The 21,499-nt window shown below is 32.8% G+C and overlaps 1 protein-coding gene across 1 annotated transcript in view; it reads right to left on the bottom strand.

Moving 5' to 3' along the window:
• Positions 1-21,499, bottom strand: part of TRIQK (triple QxxK/R motif containing) — a 75,759-nt gene that overhangs the window by 4,142 nt on the left and 50,118 nt on the right. Inside the window, exon 3 of the mRNA XM_028111848.2 lies at positions 1,873-1,958. Within this exon, the coding sequence (XP_027967649.1) occupies positions 1,873-1,958 (86 nt within the window). The remainder of the gene's footprint in view (positions 1-1,872; positions 1,959-21,499) is intronic.

Here is a 21,499-nt window from a genome sequence, read left to right as displayed (position 1 = left end):
CACTCACTGGGGAAATTAAACAGCATTAAATGGCAATTGCTGAAAGAAACTTCGTTATTTAAAATCCTATGCTAAAATGACAAGGCAATCAAAGTTTGACAGAGCAAACTAATTAGTATGCCAGATTTGAAATGTAAAACACCTCCATGGTTCTGATTCTAAAAAGTTTCATATCATTTTAATGGGCTCTTCATATAATTTTTCAAGCAGAGTAACCAATGCTTAAAGTTAAGGTTTTTGTTTCCACAGGTTTACAAATCAAAATTATATGCTAGTTTATTAAAAAGAAGCTATGTTCAGATGTCGTTAGAAATTCTTCTGTACATGCATTAAATCATAAATTAACAAAATTAAACATTAAAACATAAATTAACAAAAATCTTTTTTCTCAAAGATAAGCAAATTCTGCATTGTTTATAAAATGATATTAGATAATTGCATTATAAGGTAGATTTATCTGATACTAAGTCATTTCCTCAAATTAAAATAATAACAAAAATTATAAGAGCAAATGAAGAGAATATTAATAAATGAATGGCTGCACCATTTCTCAAATTCTAATTTATAGCTGTTCATTATATTGTGCCACAAGTGGATTTTGCCACCCCAATATCTTTCTTTAAAAAAAAACCCAAAACCAAAACAGAGAGATAAAAGTGAGTGACATAGTGCCTTGGTGGAAAATTACAAATAATGCTCTCACTATAAGAGACAATCACCAGGTAACTAACTGCACAATAAAGAAAGGAAAAAAAACCCTAACTAATGCTTTTAGAAATATCATGTCATGGAAATAATTTCAAAGATGAATAAAATTTCATGTGAAATTAGAAGAAAACTTCAAAAGATTAATCATCTCTCTTTTCAAAAAAAGGCAATTTACTTTTTTTTTCATTAAAAACTGACACACAACACTAACTGAGGGGATTGTGTTGTGAAAACATACCGTATCACACGGCAATGCTTGATCAAAATCAGCAATCAAGAGTAAAAAGAAGGCAGTGTTTCGTGATCATAATAGCAAATTCTGGAAGACAACCAAATATATCATCTGGCAGTTCAACAGCTGTTACAGCCTAGTAGTAATACCTTGGCATTTGCTATAAGCTATAACTTAGAAAAATTGATTTTTCATCTGCCAGATAAAAACCAAAATCTCCTATTAACATTTTAATATTTAAATAAAGTATATATACTAGTCATTTTAATTTTACACATTTGACAGTAGAACCATCAAGTTAATTTTTGTATTTATAGTTTGATTCACCTCTAAATACTTGGCAAAAAATTGACATGAGTAATAAGTAAACGTAATTTTGTTGAACTTCATTGTGCTAGCACATTGGATTAATATCTGCTAACATCATTCTCAGATGCATTTATCCCTCTTAAGCAGTTAAAACACTGGTTTTCTAAAAGAACAAGTTTGGGGACATCATTAGAATTTCATCATAGAGAGTATTGACAACAATAATAATACACAGAGTAAAATTACATATACTAATGATCTACATATATATAACTAAAATATCAATAACAATAAAATTAAATTTATTGAAAATAAAAGAAGTTTTTTATTCAGGCCACATAAGTCATTGAAATATTTGAACAATATATACATTAGCTAGAGGAAAAAATAAATTGCAACTTTAAGTATAACTGGTTTTCTTATGTGACATTGTGTTTTATTTTAAGACCTGATCAGAATGATGTTTCCCATTAAGTAAATTCCTTATAAAAACCTTCAATTCTGGCATTGACTTTGATTTTGAAATGTCATAAAACACTTAGCATTCAACATTTATGCAATTCAGTTTTAGAAAATGAAATGGCATGCATATATCAAATTTTAAAGTTACCAAATACAGGTACCTTTATCCCTATTGCTGTTTTCTTTGCTTCTGCTTTTAATTTGGTTGCTCGTAAAATAGGTTTGGTTTTTTTATAATCTTGTTTACCTAGAAAGAAATAATTTCAGGCAATGAGCTATGCTTATATATAATTCAAGTTTAACAGCCATCTGAAATGTCAAAGAATGTTTAAATACAGTAAGACTGGAATACAGAGTTGCAAAGTAGCTCCCAGTTTTGGAAACCATAAACTTGTCACCCTAAGGTCAACATCACCTCTCTTAATTTTCTGCAGGAAGAAGATCTGACAGACATCTTTGATTTGGTGTGCAGTGAAGAGCTAAAAAGATAAAAACTAATTTTAGAGAGTAAGATGTTTAAGGTAAAGACAGTAAACCTTTTGGAAGCATTTAGAAACAAATGGGTAAATGAGTATACATAAGATCCCATTAATAGGTAAGTTAACTTCATCTTCTTACATGAAGAATAAGAGCTCCTTATAAATTTATTTTATTAGGGATATATAAAATACCCAAATAATCAATTTGAGGAATATCCTCAAGTTTTCTGTAAGAAACTAGGAAGATCTGTAAATACTTAACTTTCAGTCACTGAATTCATTAGAAAAATACATATTTAACTTTGCTCTTAAGAGAGGACAGAATAAATATGGCTAAATAAAAGATGTAGGAAAGCTACATTTAGATATTAGTTCCAATCTTCTCTACCACATTTCACAGCCAAAGATGAACAAAACTAAGTTAGTTAACATCACCAAATTTCCTTTTTGGTGTACCATTTGATGACTAATGAGTAACAAACCTGAGTTTGCGTGTAACCTGTATATAACCTAATGAGTTACATAACCTGTGAAGAAAATAGATTTAACATAGAAACAAAACAAGAGTAACAAAAACTTTGACTAGAATAATATACTCTTTTGTTAACCAAAAGAACTTTTAACTAAGAACTGGGTCAATGGGTCTCAAATACAGCATATCATTCTGTGTGGGAGTTAGCATAAAACCATGTAATCTCTCTTTCAGTTTGCCTTGTTTCTATCTTACTCCCTTTCCCTCATGATAGGTTCCTTTCCAAATCTTACCCCTGTATCTCCTTTATGTAAATAATACAACTTCTAACTTTAAGTTCCACATCTTCCTCACATTGAAATAAATCTGAACACAGTTGATCTACACTACAATGTATCATAAAAAGTTAATGTGCAATAAAATGTCTTTGTTAATGATTCAAAAGTGCCTTTAAAATCCATATAGATTTTTAGAATTAGAAATGGCAGGGAGAAGTTAGTCAAAAGGATGGGAGTAATGAAGAAATGCTCTATTTGTGTTCATTAGACACATAAAAGTGTTTGTTTGGCTAAAGAGCTACGTATTGATTTTTTGTTTTTTGTTTTTAAAGACCATTGTATGCTATTTCCTTAACTGCTATCATATAGCAGTCATTCTGGATCTACGAACATGCGGAAGCTTAATAAATATTATTTGATGATAAGGTTTAATGATCCAGAAATGAACCAACTGTAAAAATGTACATCAAATGATCTAAATTTAAATTGTGGAATGAACAAACTACAGAAAAATATTACTCTGACCCATTTTAAATTAGCAACATTTAATTTTGCTGAAAAAGCCTTGACAAGTATTCACTCTGATTTCACATCTCAACAGTCAAACTATTCATGTCATTATTCCTGCTGAGATATAAACAGTTCAGAACAATGAAAATGGTGACACATCAAATGCCTCCACTTGGGGTTACAAAGCAAATTTCTAAGGAGAATCTAAAGAGAAATTTGAAGATTATAGATCTGAGGCCAAAAAGTCATTTCTTGTTTTCTCCTACATATACCCTATAATAATCTCTGGGTGCAATGGGAAAAAATAAATGGAAAAAGGATTATCTTAACCCAAATGTTTTACATACACATATGCATTATTCTGGATGATGTGTCTGCCATAAAACAGATTCAAATATACCTCAAAGAGTCAAGGTTAAAGTGAGAATTTATCATTCTACTTCACTTGCCATATAACTTATTGGTTAAATAATGTGTTCCATTTCAATTCAACTCCTGTATCTCTTAGAGAATAATACCTCTAGCTTCATATTAAAGTTGATATGAACATTTGAAACTGTATTTATAATAAATAGATGGTTTTAAAAATTATTTACACCTGGTACTTCTCCAAATAGTGCAGCTGTCAGTAGTTTAGCATTCTGCTTGCTAACTACGATATCCAAAAGTACATACTGAAAAACGAGGTTTCAGTCTATTAAGTGAAAAACGTTTACAGGGGCATCTGTTCTTTATAACTAAAACTAGATATTTCTACTATACCTAAAGAAGTTTTCAACATTTAAATTTTTTTATGGCTTCAAGAGGATACCTATGCCTACACAATTGTAAAAAATGTAAAATACAGAAGCCCCTGACTTCTGAGTACTTAGAAGAAATACATATATATATGTATATATATGTGCATATATGTATATATATGTATGTATATAACATATTGAACCAATCTGGGGCCTCAATTATTTAATTTCTCTGTTTAATGACACCATTCATCATATTTCTGTATTTTCATTTCCTGTGGCATAGTTTAAGCAACAAAAGCTTTTTTTCTCCATCTCCAAGCTTCTTGATTGAATGATTTATGCTTCCTCTCTCCAATATAATCTTATAATACTTTATTATATTTTATTCTTAAATTATCACAATGAAATTGACTTTTTTTTCCTTTTAGTATACAGCTCTATGAAATTTAATGCTCTTCTATAGATTCATGTAACTACTATCATAATCACAGTACAGAAAAGTTCTATCTCAAAAAACTCCCCATGCTACCCTTTCATACCCACGCCTCCTCCCAGCCATAAATTCTGGCAACCACTGAGCTACTGTCCATTTCTATAGCCGTGTCTTTTCAGTAATATGGCAATAACATGACAATGGCTTCTTTGATTCAGCGTAAGGCCTTTAAGTTTTACCCAAATTGTATGAATCACCAATTCATTCTTCTCTATTGTTGATTAGTATTCCATTATATGAAGGTACGAGAGTTTGTTATCCATTCACTCACTGAAGTGCTTTCCGGTTATGTATAGTATTTGGCAAGTACAAGATCTACCTATAAGCACAGGTGTATGGGTTTTTACATGAACACAAGTTTTCAATTTATCTAGAGTAGGACTACTGAGTCATATGGTAAGTATATATTTAACTTTGTAAGAAACTACCAAACCATTTTCCAGAGTGGCTATAACATTTCATATTCCCACCAGCAATGGATCAGAGTTCTGGTAGCATTGTATCAGAACTTGTATTAGTATTATTACATCTAGATTATCTAATTTTTAACATACAACTGTTTATAGTATTCCTTTATAATCCATTTTATATTAAGATTGATAGTAATGTACCCTGTTTCATTAATGATATTAGTAATCTGAGTGTTCTTTGTGTTTTTTTCTTAACAGTGTTAAAGGTTTTCAATCATGTTGATCTTTCTAAACAAACTTTTGGTTTTGTTGATTATTTTTTTATTGTTTTTCTCTTTATGTTTTTTCCACTTGAATCCTTATTATTTCCTTTTCTTCAGCTTTGGGTTTAGTTTGTTCTTTTCGTATTCTAACTTGTCTAGGCAGAAAGTTAGGTTATTGATTTGAAATCTTTCCTCTTTATAAACATAGTGTTTAACAGGTGTAAATTGCCATCGAAGTACTGCTTTAGCAGCATCTTATAAATTAGCAAGGAGAGGAAAAAAGTTACACACAGAAAACACATGTAGACTTCTATTATATTTATCTATGTGGTTACCTTTACTGGTATTAGGTTTTTGTTGTTGTTGTTGCTTTCTGTATATGGATTTGAGTTACTATCTTATGTACTTCCATTCCAACCTCAAGGACTTCCTTTAGTGTTTCTTGCAAGGCAGGTGTGCTATTAACAAATTATCTGGTTTTGTTTACCCAAAAATATCTTAATTTCTCCCTTTTTAAAAGGACAGTTGTGCTGGATATAGAATTCTTGGCTGGCCATCTATTGCTTTCAGCACATCATATGTAATATGTTACTTTTCTCTTGCTGCTTTCAACAATCATTCTTTTATGTTTGACTTTCAACAGTGTGACTATAATGTAGCCCAGTGTGGATCTCTTTGAGTTTATCCAACTTGAAATTTATTGAGGTTCTTGGATAAAAAAATCAAACTCTATGGTGACTAACATAACATAATTTAAAAAAAGGCAAAACTACTAAAAAAAAATCAGTGTTTCATCAAATTAGGGAAGTTTTTGGATATTATTTTTTCAAATACCCTTTCTGACCCTCTCTCTTCCTCCTCTCATTCTGGAAGTATTGTTGTACATAGGTTGGTATGACGGATGGTGTCCTACACGTCTTTGTGTCTTTGCTCATTTTTTGTCATTCATTCATTCTTTTTTCTTCATGTTCCTCAGAAAATCTCAATTAACTTTTCTTCATGTTCCCTGATTCTTCAGTCTGTTCACATCTGTTGTAAGGTCCTTCTAGTGAAATTTTTATAATTATTGTATTTTCCAAATCCAGAATTTCTATTTTCTTTTTAAAATATACATAATTTATATTTCTGTAATGAGGTGCCTTATTTTGTGAGGTATCATTCTCATATTTCAATTCTTTAGACATGATTTTCTTTAGTTTTTTGAACATATTTCAAAGGGCTGACTTACAGTCTCTGTTCAGTAAGTCCAAGATACGACCTTTCTTAGAAATAAGTTCTACTATCCTTTTTTGTGTATGGAGCACACCTTGCTGGTTCTTTATGCATTTTATAATTCTTGTAGAAACTGGACATAGGAAATAATGTAATGTGGCAACTCTGCAAATCATATCTCCCCTATAATGTTGTTGCTGCAGTTTGTTTTTCTTTTGTTGGTTTTATTGTTTGTTTTTTTAATGACTTTTATGGTCTAATTCTGTAAAGTCTTTATTGTTGTCATATGCAGCCACTTAGCTTAATCTTCATCTAAAGACTGGACATATATTCTCTTAAATGCTTTGAACCAATGTCTTCCAGTTTTGCTGGGGAGCTGTGTATAGTATATACATTGGTATATATTTATATGTTGGTATATATTTTCTAAGCTCTGACAGGAGTTTTTAGTCCTGTCTTAGCCTTCACTTCCTGCTAGCTTCTTCAAGGTCAGCAAGAAGTGAGAAATTTTATAGCCTTTTCAGGTCTTTATTGGACAAACCACAGGCTTGTGGCTTTCTAGATTCCCAGAAATCTATGTTGGAGATTTTTTTAAAGACCCTACGGACATCTCATTCCCAGTTTTTTAAAATATTTTTAGGACAGCCCCCTGCTAGTCCCAGCTAGTAATGCTGCTTCAAGTAGTTGCAATGTTAAAAACTTGCCACTGACTGTGTCAAATTCTGGGAGAGGGCTCTTCACACAGAGTGAGTTCTAAGTCTAGTCAAATAAGAACAAGTTTTGAGAATGAGGCTTTTCAGTGAGTTACCAGACAGGTCAGACAGGGACAATTTTCTGAGGATGGAGTGCTGCATAGCTCCAAACACATTCTGCCTTCTCCATTGACTGCAGGGAACTGTTTTTCACAACTACTATAGTTGCAAGGATGAGCAGAGAAAGATGAAATTAACACCAGTTAAAACCCAACAAAGCCTAATGTGCTTACTGAGATTCAGTAAGCAAGGAAAGAATTATAAAAGTGAATAGACTCCTGTAGCACAGGTGTGTTTTCCTTAAAAATGACAGGCAAGATATTGTTGTCCCTATTGGATGGATGTTCTTATTATAGCATTAATACTTTTGCAATAAAATGTGAAAGGCACATGCATAGTTAGGAGTATTATACTCTTGTTACTGAAACTTTAGTGATAAAAACTACAACTTATCTTTAGATAATATCTGTGATTTAGTTGTGAAATAAAATTTCCTACTATTCTTCTCTCCAGTTTTGTGACTGGTTTAAATTGAAGAGTATCCTGATGTTGTTAGATCTGTACTATTAAAAAGTTACATTATTAACTATTCATGTTATGATAGGATTTTCTTGGTATTGTGAAACCAAAACAAAGTACAGAAAAACATGTAATGTTCAGGATGATACATTATGACAAATGCCATTCTTAATTCCCAATCTCAATGACCATCATCAAAACAGCCATAACATTCTCTTTAATTCTCTCTAAAATAACCACATATAATTTAAACTTATGAGATTTATTTATACTAATAAAATGCCATCTTTGTATGTTTAAATTAAAGTTGCAAAATTAATATTCTAATAGAAAATTCTATAATATGGGAAACTGCTTTTATGGCTTGGTAAGAATACAGGTTCTATTATCCATTATGTATAGTCTTCATAAGGAAAATAGATGTAAATAATTGCATTATTAAGATTACCAATCCAAACAGAAAATTTCTCTAAAAATCATGACATGGAGAGTTAAAATTCCTTCAAATCAATCTGAGATTCTTAACAAAAAGAGAGTGTGTCAATGTGAATTACTCATTACAAAACTCCTTTTGCATGTAAAATTCTAGATCATTCTTGGGGAGAAAGTGAAAAAGTCCTCCCCAATTATGATAATGATACAGCTAAATAATACACTTAGAACAATAAAATAAATTTATTTTTATATGAATGCCTGGATTTACCAGTACTCACATAAGGCAAAAATACACTTAGAATGTGTGGCTTTAGTATTTATTCTGTAATAGAGTTTAGCTTTTCTTTTTTTTTTTCAAAATGAATCTGGATTTAATGTGGAAAAATGGACATTTCAAAACTAAGAAATATTAAAACTTGCATTTTCACACAGGAAAATATGTGATAAAATTGCTCTTTAAACTAATCTCAGCACTGATTCCCAAATTATTAGTATATGCACATAGTTATTGAGTAAAAGGTAAAATCTCTGAAGTAAGGTTATTTTGGCTAGCAAGTAACAAAATATTAATAATTTTCCTCAGGAAACAAGAAAAACATAAGAAAAAATATATATAATAGTTTAGTATTTTCACCTGCATCCAAAATTTTAATTGCATAAGTCATTATTTTTTTTTGCATGTCATTATTTTTTAAGGTTAGTAGATAGAATTGCCAGAACCTCTGAGAATAGAGTGACATTAGAACATATCACTGACTATAAGTTTTCCTAGTTAGTCTTGTACCTATTTAAGCATAATTGAAATGTTCCCTTATGGTCATGAGAATTTTTATATTCTGTTTTCTAAACAACTCATTCATTCATTCATTCATTCATTAAAAACTATTTACTGGGGGATGCCTATCTGGCTCAGTCAGTAGAGCATCAAGAGTCACCTCTTGATCTCGGGGTTGTAAGTTTGAGTCCCACATTGGGTGTGGCGATTACTTAGAATCTTTATAAAAAATTATTTGTTGAGCACTTACCATGTAACAAACAATATTCAAGGTACTAAATATACAGTAGTGTGAGCAAAACAGACCAATTGTCTATTATACTTGTTAAAAGATAAATAATAAGAAAAAAAAAGTTCAGTTTTCCAGGTGATAAAAACCACTAAAAAGAAAAACAGAGTTGGTGAGGGGCAGAAAATAAAAGGGAGAGAAGTACTGTTTCAGATAGAGTGGTCAGGGAAGGCCTCCTTGATAATGCACTTGGCATTATTACTTGATGTCACTCGACCAGATACTTAGATGAGTTTAGGGAGGAAGTAATGTTGATATCTGGTAGAAGCAATTCCAAATACTGGGAACATCAAAGTGCAAAGACTCAGGAAACATGAATCCCTAGAGGGCCAAAATGTCACTTCAGTCTCTCAAGTCAGAAAAAGAGCTTTATAGGTAATAAAATAAAAGTCTGAGAGTAAGGTCAGCATCATGGCAGCATGAGTTGTTCCTTTTTTCCCTGCCTTTTCATTTACAACCTAGACATCCATAACCAAAGAAAAGCCCCTCTGAAGCACATAACAGGACACTCAAGACCCCATTTATTCATGCACCCAAAAGTTGGTGGACTGGATAGCAGAGGGGCAGTGTAGCAAGGGGAGTTGCACCAGAAGTGGCAGCTACAGAGAAGACTGCTGCAGGTTTGGCTATGGGCCAGCACAATCTTTCTGGCAGAGGAGGTGGAGGGTGGGGAAGGTGGTAAATGGGGTCTGCCCAGTTTTGTGTTTTGCAGCTGGGGAATCCATTGCTCTCTCTTAGGAGGGAAGTAGACAGACAAAGAGAACCGAAGGGAAGTGTCTCCTGCTGTCTGCCTCAGGGTTCTGGCAATAGAATCAGCCACATTCCTCTGGGAATCTTTCTTCCACAATCATGGCACTCTCAATAGAGCTGTGGACACACCCACAGCCCCAAGAGCTAAATACACACCTACCACCACTGTGCCACCAGCTTTTTTTTTTTTTTTAAATGCCTGGACTCCCAACCTTAGCACAAAATCAGCTCTGATAAGAAAAACCAAAAGATTATGCTATGCCACTACCTTCTGGAAGGCAAAAAGGAAGCCTCCTAATTACCAACCTGTTGAACTATTAGAATCACATTAAACAAAATCTTGACTAAATAAGAAAGGTGGACACTACTTTCATTGTGGTGGCAGAAGCACTTTTCATCAAAAATGAGAAATCATAGTATAATATCACTAAAAGAAAATGACAATTTCCCTGCAACTGAACCCAAAGATACGGAATATTGCAATCTAATGGATAAAAGAATTCAAAATAGCTGTTATGAAGACATTCAATGAGCTACAAGAAAACTCAGAAAGGCCATAAATAGATTTCAGGAATAAAATTAACAAACAAAAGGAGTACTTTACCAAAAAGATTGAAATTCTAAATAAGAACCAAACAGAAATTCTGGAGGTAAAGAACTCAATAAATGAGATAAAGAATGTATTAGAATGCATGTAAGTACAGCAGATCAGATGGAAGAGAGAATTCACAATCTAGAAAACAGGCATCTAGAAATGATTTGGGTAGAAGATGCAAAAGAACTAAGATTTTTAAAAAGTGATGAAATCCTACAAGAGCTATCAGACTCCATTAGAAAAGCCAATGTAAAAATAATGGATATTTTAGAAGAAGAGGAGGGAAAGAGGGCAGAGAGTTTAATTAAATAAGTAATAGCTGAGAACTTCCCAAATCTGGGAAGGAAATGGATATAATTCCATGAAGCTTATAGAACACCTTACTACTCAATGCAAAAAAAAAACAAAAAAAAAAAAACATCTCCAAGACGCATTTTATAAAAACTGCTGAAAGTCAATGATAAAGAAAGAATTTTAATGACAGCCAGGGGAAAAAAGACAGTAACCGACCAAGGAATGCCTATTAGACTATGAGTAGATTTCTCAGCAAAAACTCTACAGGTCAGGAGAGAATGGAACAATATATTTAAAATATTGAAAGATAAAAACTGCCACCTAAGAATACCCTCTGGCAAAGTTGTCCTTCAAATATAAAGGAGAAATAAAGGCTTTCCCAGACAATTAAAGCTGAGGAAGTTCATTGCCACTAGACCTGCCATACAAGAAGTGTTGAAAGCACTTCAAGCTGAAAAGAAAGGACAAAAGGACATAAAACTCTGATTAAGGTGATAAGAAGTCAGTCAAAATTAGATTTAGAATCTTTTCTAAAATAGAGGCACCTGGGTGATTCAGTTCGTTGAGTGTCTCGACTCTTGATTTCAGCTCAGGTCATGATCTCAGGTCCCTAGGATCAGCTTTGCATCAGGGCTCCATACTCAGGAGGGAGTCTACCTGAGGATTCTCTCTCCCTCTTCCTCTGCCCCTCCCCCTGCTCGAGTTCTCTCTCTCTCAGTCTCTCTCTCTGTCAAATATATAAATAAATCTTTTCTTTTAAAAAATAATCTCTTTTAGGATATGTTAAACTCTTAATTATAGCATAAAGGTAAAGGAAAAGAACATGAAAAATATGGTTACTACAACTTGGTAAGAAAATCACAGTGTAAAAGAGATCATTTGTGTCATCAAAAATATAAAAGGGGAAGAATGAAATGACAGAACTCTTACAGCAAATGAAGATAAATTGCTATCAGCAGAAAAAAAAGACTATTTTATTCACCAAATTTTTTATACAAACCTTGTAGTAACTACAAAACAAAAGTTTAGAGGAGAGGCATGAAACAAAAACAAAGGAGACAAAGCAAATCATCACAGAAAACCACTAACTTAAAAAGACAGAAAAAGAAGATAAAAGAAACAATGGAAAGACGGAGTAACCAGAATGCAAAAGATAAAATGACTGTAGTAAATCCTTACCTAGCAATAATCACTCTAAATGTAAAAGGATTGAACTCACCAATCAAAAAGCAGAGTGGTCGAATAGGTTAAAAAAAAAACCACACACACAAACACATACATACAAGTCCCAACTATATGCTGCCTACAGGAGACTCATCTCAGCTCTAAAAACACACATAGGTTCAAAGTGAAAGGGTGGAAGATGATATTCCAAGCAAATAGAAACCTAAAGAAAGTAGGTATAGCCATACTTACATCAGACAAAATATACTTCAAGACAAAAAAGGTAACAAGACACAAAGAAGGTCATTATATGATGACAAAGAGATCAGTACCTCAAGAAGATATAACAGTTGTAAATGCATATGCTCCTAACATTTGAGCACCAAGATATATTATTAGGTAAATAATAACAGATCTTAAGGAAGAAATAGATGATAATATATAATAATTGCAGGGGACTTCAATACCCCATTATACAGCAATGGATAGATCACCCAGACAGAAAATCAACAAAGAAACTTTGTAATGAACCACACTTTACAACAAATGGACTTAATAGACATATACAGAACATTCCATCCAATAGCACCAAAATAAACATTCTTCTCAAGTGCACATGGAACAGTCTCCAGCTTAGATCATGTGATAAGTCACAAAACAAATCTCAGCAAATTTTAAAAAATTGAAATAATACCAACTATCTTCACTGATCACAATGGAATGAAACTAGAAATCAACAACAAAAAGAAAGTGAGAAGATCTATAAATATGTGGAAACTAAACAACACACTTCTAAACAAACACTGGGTCAAAAAAGGAATCAAAATGAAATTAAAAAAAAAAACCGAAACAAAAATAAAATGGAAAAACAACATACCAAAATAGTCAAATAGTGTTTCAAATCAAATAGTGTGGGTTGCAGCAAAAGCAGTTCTGAGAGGAACGTTTATAGCAGTAAACACATATTAGGAAAGTAGAAAGACCTCAAACAACATAACTTTACACCACAAGAAATTAGAAAAAAAAAAAGAATGAATAAAATGTAAAGTTTGCAGAAGGAAGGAAATAATAGGATCAGAGCAGATATAAATGAAACAGAGACCAGAAAAACAATAGAAAAGATCAATGAAACTAAAAGCTGGTTCTTTGGAAACATAAAAAAATTAACAAAACCTTTAGATGGACTAAGGGAAAAAAAAAGAGAAGACACAAATAAGTACAATTAGAAAGGAAGAGGAGACGTTAAGCTGATACTACAGAAATATGAAGGAGGCCTCTATGAACAATGATTTGCCAACAAGTTACATAACCTAGAAGAAATGGATACATTTCTACAAACACACAACCTACCAAGACTAACTCAGGAAGAAATAGAAAATATGAACGAACTAATGAGTAAAGAGACTGAATCAGTAATCAAAAAACTCCCAACACAGAAAACTCAAAGACCAGAGAGCTTCCCTGGAAAATTCTACTGAACATTTAAAGAATCAACACCAATCCTCCTCAAACTCTTTCACACTCTTCCCAGCTCATTCTATGAAGCCAGCATTACTTAGATACCAAAACCAGATAAGGATACCACAGTAAAAGAAAATTATAGACTAATATCCCTGATGAATATAGATGCAAAAATTCTTAACATATTGGCAAACTGATTCAAAAATTCATCAAAAGAATTATATGCTATGGCCAAGTGGGACTTATCCCTGGGATGCAAGGATGATTCAATATATGCAAATCAATAAATGTAATATATCACACCCATAAAATTAAAGATAAAAATCATATGATCATCTCAATAGATGCAGAAAAAGCATTTGACAAAATATAACACCCTTTGATGATAAAAATCCTTAAGAGGTTGGATATAGAAGAAACATACTTCAACATAATAAAGGATATATGTGACAAACCCACAGCTAACATTATACTTAATGGAGAAAAACTGAAAGCATTTCCTCTAATATTAGGAATAAGACAAGGATGCCTATTCTCACCACTCCTATTCAATACAGTATTGATAGTCCTAGCTAGTGCAATTAGGCATGACAGAGAAATAAAAGACATCCGAATCAGAAAAAGAAAAAGTAAACTCTCTATTTGCTGATGATACAATCTTATGTGTAGAATCAACAACTTTAGTAAAGTGGCAGGATACAAAATCAACGTACAGAAATCAATTGCATTTCTTTACACTAATTATGATGCATCTGAGAAAAAGAAAACTATCCCATTCACAACAGCATCAAAACAATAAAATACTTAGGAATACATTTAAGCAAAGAAGTAAAATAGCTATACAATGAAAGTTACAAGACTTGGCTGAAAGAAACTGAAGAAGACACAAACAAATGGAAAGACATCCCATGCATGGATCAGAAGAATTAATATTGTTAAAATGGCCATACTACCTAAAGCCATCTACAGATTTAATGCAATCCTTATCAAAATACCAAAGCATTCTTCACAGAAATAGAAGAAAAAAGTCCTAAAATTTGTGTGGAACCACAGAAGACCCTAAATAGCTAAAGCAGTCCTGAGAAAAAAGAACAAAGCCAGAGGCATCATGCTTCCCAATTTCAAATTGTAGTATAAAGCCACAGTAATAAAAACAGTATGATACTGGCATAAAAACAGACACATCAACCAATGGAACAGAATAGAGAGCCCAGAATTAAATCTCAGTACATTTGCTCAACTAGTATTTGCCAAGAATACCCAATATGGAAAGGATAAGTTTCTTCAACAAATGGTGCTGAGAAAACCAGAGAAACATATGCAGAACAATAAGATTGGATCCCTATCTTACAGCACTCACAAAAATTAACTCAAAATGGATTAGAGACTTAAACATATGACTTGACACTATAAAACTATAGAAGAAAACATAGGGAAGATATTTGTCAATATTGGCCTTGACAATGATTTTTTTTTTTTAACATGATACCAAAACACAAACAACAAAAGCAAAAATCAACAAATGTGTCTACATTAATCAAGAGCTTCTACACAGGAGCACCTGGGTGTCTCAGTCAGTTAAGCATCTGCCTTTGACTCTCAGATCATCATCCCAAGGTCCTGGGATTGAGCCCCACATTGCACTCGCCACTCAGCAAGGAGCCTGCTTCTCCCTCTTCCTCTGCCTGCTCCCCCTACTTGTGCTTTCTCTCTCTCTCTCTGTCAAATAAAATTAAAAAAAAAAAAGCTTCTGCATAGCAAAAGAAATGAGATGAAATGACAAACTATAGAATGGGAGAAAATTTTTGCAAACTATATATTGGATAATGGGTTAATTCCAAAATATATAAAGAACCCAGCCAACTTAGTAACAAAAAACCCAAACAATCCAATAAAAATTGGGCAGAACTAAATAAAATTTTTTCCAAAGAGAACATCAAAATGGCCAACAGACACATGAAAAGATGCTCAACATCACTAATCAGGGAAATGCAAACAAAAACAACTATGAGCTATTACCTCATGCTTGTTAGAATGGCTATAACCAGAAAGACAAGAGACAACAGGAGCTGGCAAGAATGTGGTGAAAGGAATTAAGAGTACTCTCATTTTGATAAGCACTGAGTAATATATGGAATTGTTGAATCACTATACTATACACCTGAAATTAATATAATACTGTATGTTAACTACACTGGAATAAAAATTTTTTTTAAAATGTGGTGAAAGAGAACCCTTATATATTTTTGGTGGGAATGTAAATTGGTCCAACCACTATGAAAAACAATATGGAGGGTTCTCAAAAATTAAAAAAAAAAAAAGATGTATCACATGATCCAGCAATTCCTCTTCTGGTTATATACCCAAAAAATGAAATCATGATTTCAATGAGATATGTGCATTCCCATGTTTATCAGAGCATTAGTCACAATAGCCAAGATATGAAAACAACCTGAATGCCCATCAGTGGATAAATGAATTAAAAAAGATGTCGTAAATATACACAACAGAATATTGTTCAGCTACGAGAAAGAAGGATATCTTCCCATTTGCTATAAAATGTATGGGTCTTGAGAACATTATGCTAAATCAAGTAAGTCAGATAGAGGTGACAAATACTGTATGACATCACATGTGTGGGATCTAAAAAAGTTAAACCTATTTAAAAAAAAAAAAACAGTAAAATGGTAGCTACCAGGGGATGAGTGGAGGAGAGGGAAAGGAGTGATGGTGTTTAAGAGTACAAATAACAGGCACCTGGGTGGCTCAGTCGTTAAGCATCTGCCTTCGGCTCAGGTCATGGTCCCAGGGTCCTGGGATCGAGCCCGCATCAGGCTCCCTGCTCAGCGAGAAGCCTGCTTCTCCCTCTCCCACTCCCCCTGCTTGTGTTCCCTCTCTCGCTGTGTCTCTCTCTGTCAAACAAATAAAATCTTTTAAAAAAAAGTAATAAATAAGCCATAGAGATCTAATGCACAGTATAATGAACATAGACAAAAATGTTACACTTTAATTATGTAATGTGATAAATTTTGCTACATCAGCAATCATAATACATAAATGTATCAAAGTAATACATCGTATACCTTAAACTTATGCAATGTTACATGCCAAATTTATTCAATTAAAAAAATAAATTTAAAATTAAAAAGTTCTATTCCTGATGGTAGGCTCAGAGGTCCAGAACAGACCCTATGAAGATTGACAGTTTCCAGGTGTATGGGTTAAAATGATAGGCAGGAACCTCAGCTTGGTTCCCTGATATGTGCTGTGAGACTATGTTGAAAGTAAAAGTGAGGTAGAAATATTACTCCCCTTCCTTATTAAAATGATAAATCAAAGGGAATGTACATTCCTGGAAAAGTTTCAGAGATTCACTCTATCATCAAAACTAAATATAGAATCACACTGTTTATTTCCAGAGACCTATTTATTTTCTCACTGTGGCTAGTTGGTCTTGAGAAACTAACTGAGCACTATTTTAAATTCAAACTTATGGTAGAATTTTCTTATTGTTCTTATAGTAGCAGAATATAAAAGTCCTTCATACATGGTCACAAATAGATAACTATGTTAGCCAACGCTTTTTTCTAGGTTCTAATCACAGGTACAAGAGACTATCTGCCTTTACTGGAAGAAGACAGCAGTATACTTATAGTCCTGCTCGAGAACTAGAACAACTGTCTATCTCAGTGCTATGGTCTCATTCCAAGAGAGTTTAACTGCCTCACTACCACACAATATATCACAATAACAATGACACAATGTAAGGCTTGGAGAAGACATGAAACTGCCTCAGATGCTTCACTCAAATACATGGATAAGAGGGAGATGAAAGAATATTCTGTTAAATACAGAAATTTGCCATCTAAATCTGATTCATGGAGGTCCACTGATTTAGAGCATGTCAGGATTGTTTCCAAGAAGAAAAGTCGAACTTGCTGTACTTCACGCTATATCTACCATTAATAAAGGGACATAGGCCTAACTTACCAGCTTACTTGATAATTCTTCTATGATCTATGAGCCAACATTCTTCTGCCAGGTATATATTATAGAGAAACTCCTGCACATATGACCAAAGAACAGACATGTCCAAAAATGTGCAGTGAATGCTTATAATAACATTCATAGAAAAGAAGAAAGAGAATGATCCAATGTCAAAACCAGGAGAAAGACAGAAAAATACTAGTATACACATACAATGAAATGCTATAAAGCGTAAAACAGAATAAACTATTATCAAATTTCATAAATAAGAATAAAATTCTAAAACATGATGTTCAATAGGAGCAAATTACATAACAACATATATGGTATGATTTCATTTATGTAAAATTCAAAAACAAACCAATAGATTGTTTGACACACATCTAGGTGGAAAATTTATAAACAGAATTATTACAAAATCAAGATAGTGGTTTATCTCTCAGAGGCTTAGAGATTGTGGCAACTGAGAAGGGACATAAAGAGGGTTCTAAGGTACTGGTATATATCTAATTTTTAACCTGGGTGATGGATACATGGTTGCCCATACTATAATTGCGCTTTTAAAATCTGCATACATATTTTATATATGTAGAGAACCTGAAAAGCTGCTAGTGTTGTGTGGGGCATGGGACACTAAAAGGTTCTCCAGTAGATTGCTGTGCAAGCTACTCTACCTCTTAGACATGGCAGAATAAATGAAGCTTGAAGTGCTTTTAGCTGTGACATAGAAATAAGCCTTTAGCAGGTCCCCCCCAAAAAGAAGTGGCAGTCTCTAGGGTTTTGGAACAGTGCCATACATCCTTCAGCAGGTAACAGCTGCTAAGAAACAATTCCTGGATTGCTACCAAGCTCTGATGGAGACTGACTACCTGGTCATAAGACTCAGGGACCATCTGGCCAGAGCTACCAGTTATGAATTGGAGGTTATCTAATTCAACAAACCATAAAATTGGGTGTACCATTTTAGCAGTTAAAAAAAATGTTTATAGATGGTTCTTTATAACATGCTGACACCAGCTGGAAGTAGACTGCTATCCTTGGAGATGGTTCTAAAATACAACATACAAAAGAAATCCTGCCAGTGGCCAAAGTTTGAGTAGTACATTTTGTTGTGCATTTTACTTACGAAAAGAGGTAACTTAAGAAAGGCATAATATTAGTTTTCCTGAACTGGATATCAAGTCTGCCACCTGGTCAGTTTGGATTATTTATGCCTATAGGTAAACAGGCAACATGGAGAATCACAGTTATCGGCTGGGGTAATTGATGCTGGTTATCAAGGATAAAATGATTTGTTAATACATAGTGAAGGCCAAAAGAATTATGGAAAGATGTTAGGGAACTCCTGGGGAAATCTCATATACTATTATGACCAATAATAAAATTTCATGACATTTCTATATAACTTTATAAATAGAAGAATCACCTAGAACCTTCAGGAATAAAGATGTGAGCTACACATTAAAGACAAAGGGCTCATCAAACTACAATGCTTGCTAGGGACAAGATCCAGAATGAATTTTGAAGGAAGTAAGTCATAAATTACAACTACTACAACCAGCTAGAGAACTGAGAATGGTAACCTGATTATATATATATATATATATATATATATATATATATATATATATATATACACACATACACACACACACACACATATATCATTGAAGATCCTGGACTTAGAGAACAGTAGTCCCAGGCTTGGAAAATATGTGGGTAGTTGCTGGATCCTTTCAAGATTATTTTAATGATAAAGGGCAGAAATCCAACCTGAAATAACATGAAAATAAGATGGGTGGAGGGAGAGGGAGAGAGCGAGAGATTAATGGATTTTTTACTTATTCCAGGAGATAAGAATGAGTTCAGTTGAGATTGACTTGAACTCCAGTCTTGACTCTAAAGGACTTTCCACCACCAGTTTGTATTTCTTGTTTCACTCTAGAATCACAGCTATTTCCTGCTCTGGTTCCCATTCTTACAAAATGAAAAGCAAAGTGGAATGGATACTTTACCCTGGGATCATTTTAATCATTCCTAAAGTCAAAAAAATTATCAAGTTTCTTCCCATTACAGAAGAGTAAGATTCACCTAATAATATATGTCTGGTCCCAAATTCCAGCAACTTTAACAAATCAAACTAGGCTGTCTGATTTCTCCTGTCAAATATAGATTGAAAATATATACTTGAAAACTAATGGTACCTAATCAACAGAATTTCCTGCTCCAAGTCTTAAACAGGGGTTATGAGTATCAAGTAAAAGCAAAATCATAACGAAAAAGTAAGCATTGATGCAAAATAATTTCTGAATTACACCTGGATTTTTTGATAGCAAAGATGATTCCACATACTCATAATTTTTATTTATATATACCTTGCAGACAATCTGTGTAGTATCTGCTTTTAAAACAATAATTTAAAAAGTTATTTTCAGTTATAATTTCTAATCAGTAGCTATTATCTGTGTTAAAGTTTCCTTTCTTATTCACTTTGTTAAAATACATTTAACTCTAGCACAGGCACAATTTCTATAAAAAATCACAAGTAGAATAAAAACATACTTAATAAAAATCATAAATATTTTGGTACCTTAATATTGCTATATGCTGTTCATATTACACTAATTTAGAAAAGAATAGAATACTTTATATGCTCTATTTAATTCAACATAAAAACCTATTTTATGTCATAAATTATTTCATATTTAAAGACATGGCTTTAACTATGCCATAGTTTCACTGAGTTTTCTTACTTTATTGAAAGAATAGATTACTTAACTGCTTTTGGCTTTTTGCTTTTCAATTCCTTTACTTTGTCCAGAAACAAGACTGCATCTTTGCTTTTTGTTGATATTACTATCTAAGCTCATTATCATGTGAATATCTGGTTATTGTTTTATAAATGTTCATTTTTCAGAAGCTTGCTGTTTTTTTCATTCTCAACAGTCGACATTACACTAGCCACACTCATTATCATCATGTGGCAGTACTGCTCTTCCTCTGCCTTTGCTGCTTTAAAAATTAATGCTCTGTTATTTTCTGAATACTGCATAAGCTGCTTATGAGTACATTATGCTATCAAGCAAGCACATGCAGAAAAGCTTCCTAAACTGTTATTCTTTCAATGAAAATACAGCTGGTTCTGCTTCAAAGGCACATCTTTTCACCTGCAAATGGACTTGCTCCTACACTTATTCCTCAATTCATTGTCTTTTATTTGTGTCTGGAAATCTTTAATTGCCTTTAATTAGAAAAAAGTAAATTCAGTGCTTTAATCTTGCAAATACATTCAATCATAATTCTGTCTGGGATGAATACCAAGTTCTATTCACTGTCTGATCTCTATAACAAAGATATATAATTTATTGTCCATTTATAGAGACCACACCAATTAAGATACAATAGAAAAGCAAAGAGATAAGAGTCAAAATATTTGAAAAGAAAAATTTGCAATCTAAATTTAATTACTCAAACGAATTATTGGAAGATGAGTTATTTACAGCATGCCAAAAATACTGACAAATAATAATATTTGTTAATCAAAGTAAAGACTTATATTTCCTTCAACATTTTTAGAATAATTTCTCATCAACTGCTTTAAATCCCTCCCCTCTTCTTCGAAAAGCAAAACACTATTTGAAATCTTACTTTTCTCATCTTACCATATGATTACCATATGGTATTACCATACCATATTACTTGTATTACATAGAAAAGAGCAATATAATTTGGCATATAAAGTAATTTCCCTGCCATATGAACACAAATTTTAGTTACTATATTATAAACTACAAATAACTGTGGAAAACTCATTACAAAAGCAAGGGTCTATAGTCTTTCCTATGGAATCCTATAGCAAACTCCAGTAACTATGTCAATAAACATGATCGGCATTTTCATAGCTACA

The sequence above is a fragment of the Eumetopias jubatus genome, unplaced genomic scaffold, assembly GCF_037043125.1.
Source record: "Eumetopias jubatus isolate StellerSeaLion01/CBP00866 unplaced genomic scaffold, mEumJub1_p1.0 scaffold_4, whole genome shotgun sequence".
NCBI lineage: Eukaryota > Metazoa > Chordata > Mammalia > Carnivora > Otariidae > Eumetopias > Eumetopias jubatus.
This window is presented reverse-complemented; position numbering and strand designations above follow the sequence as displayed.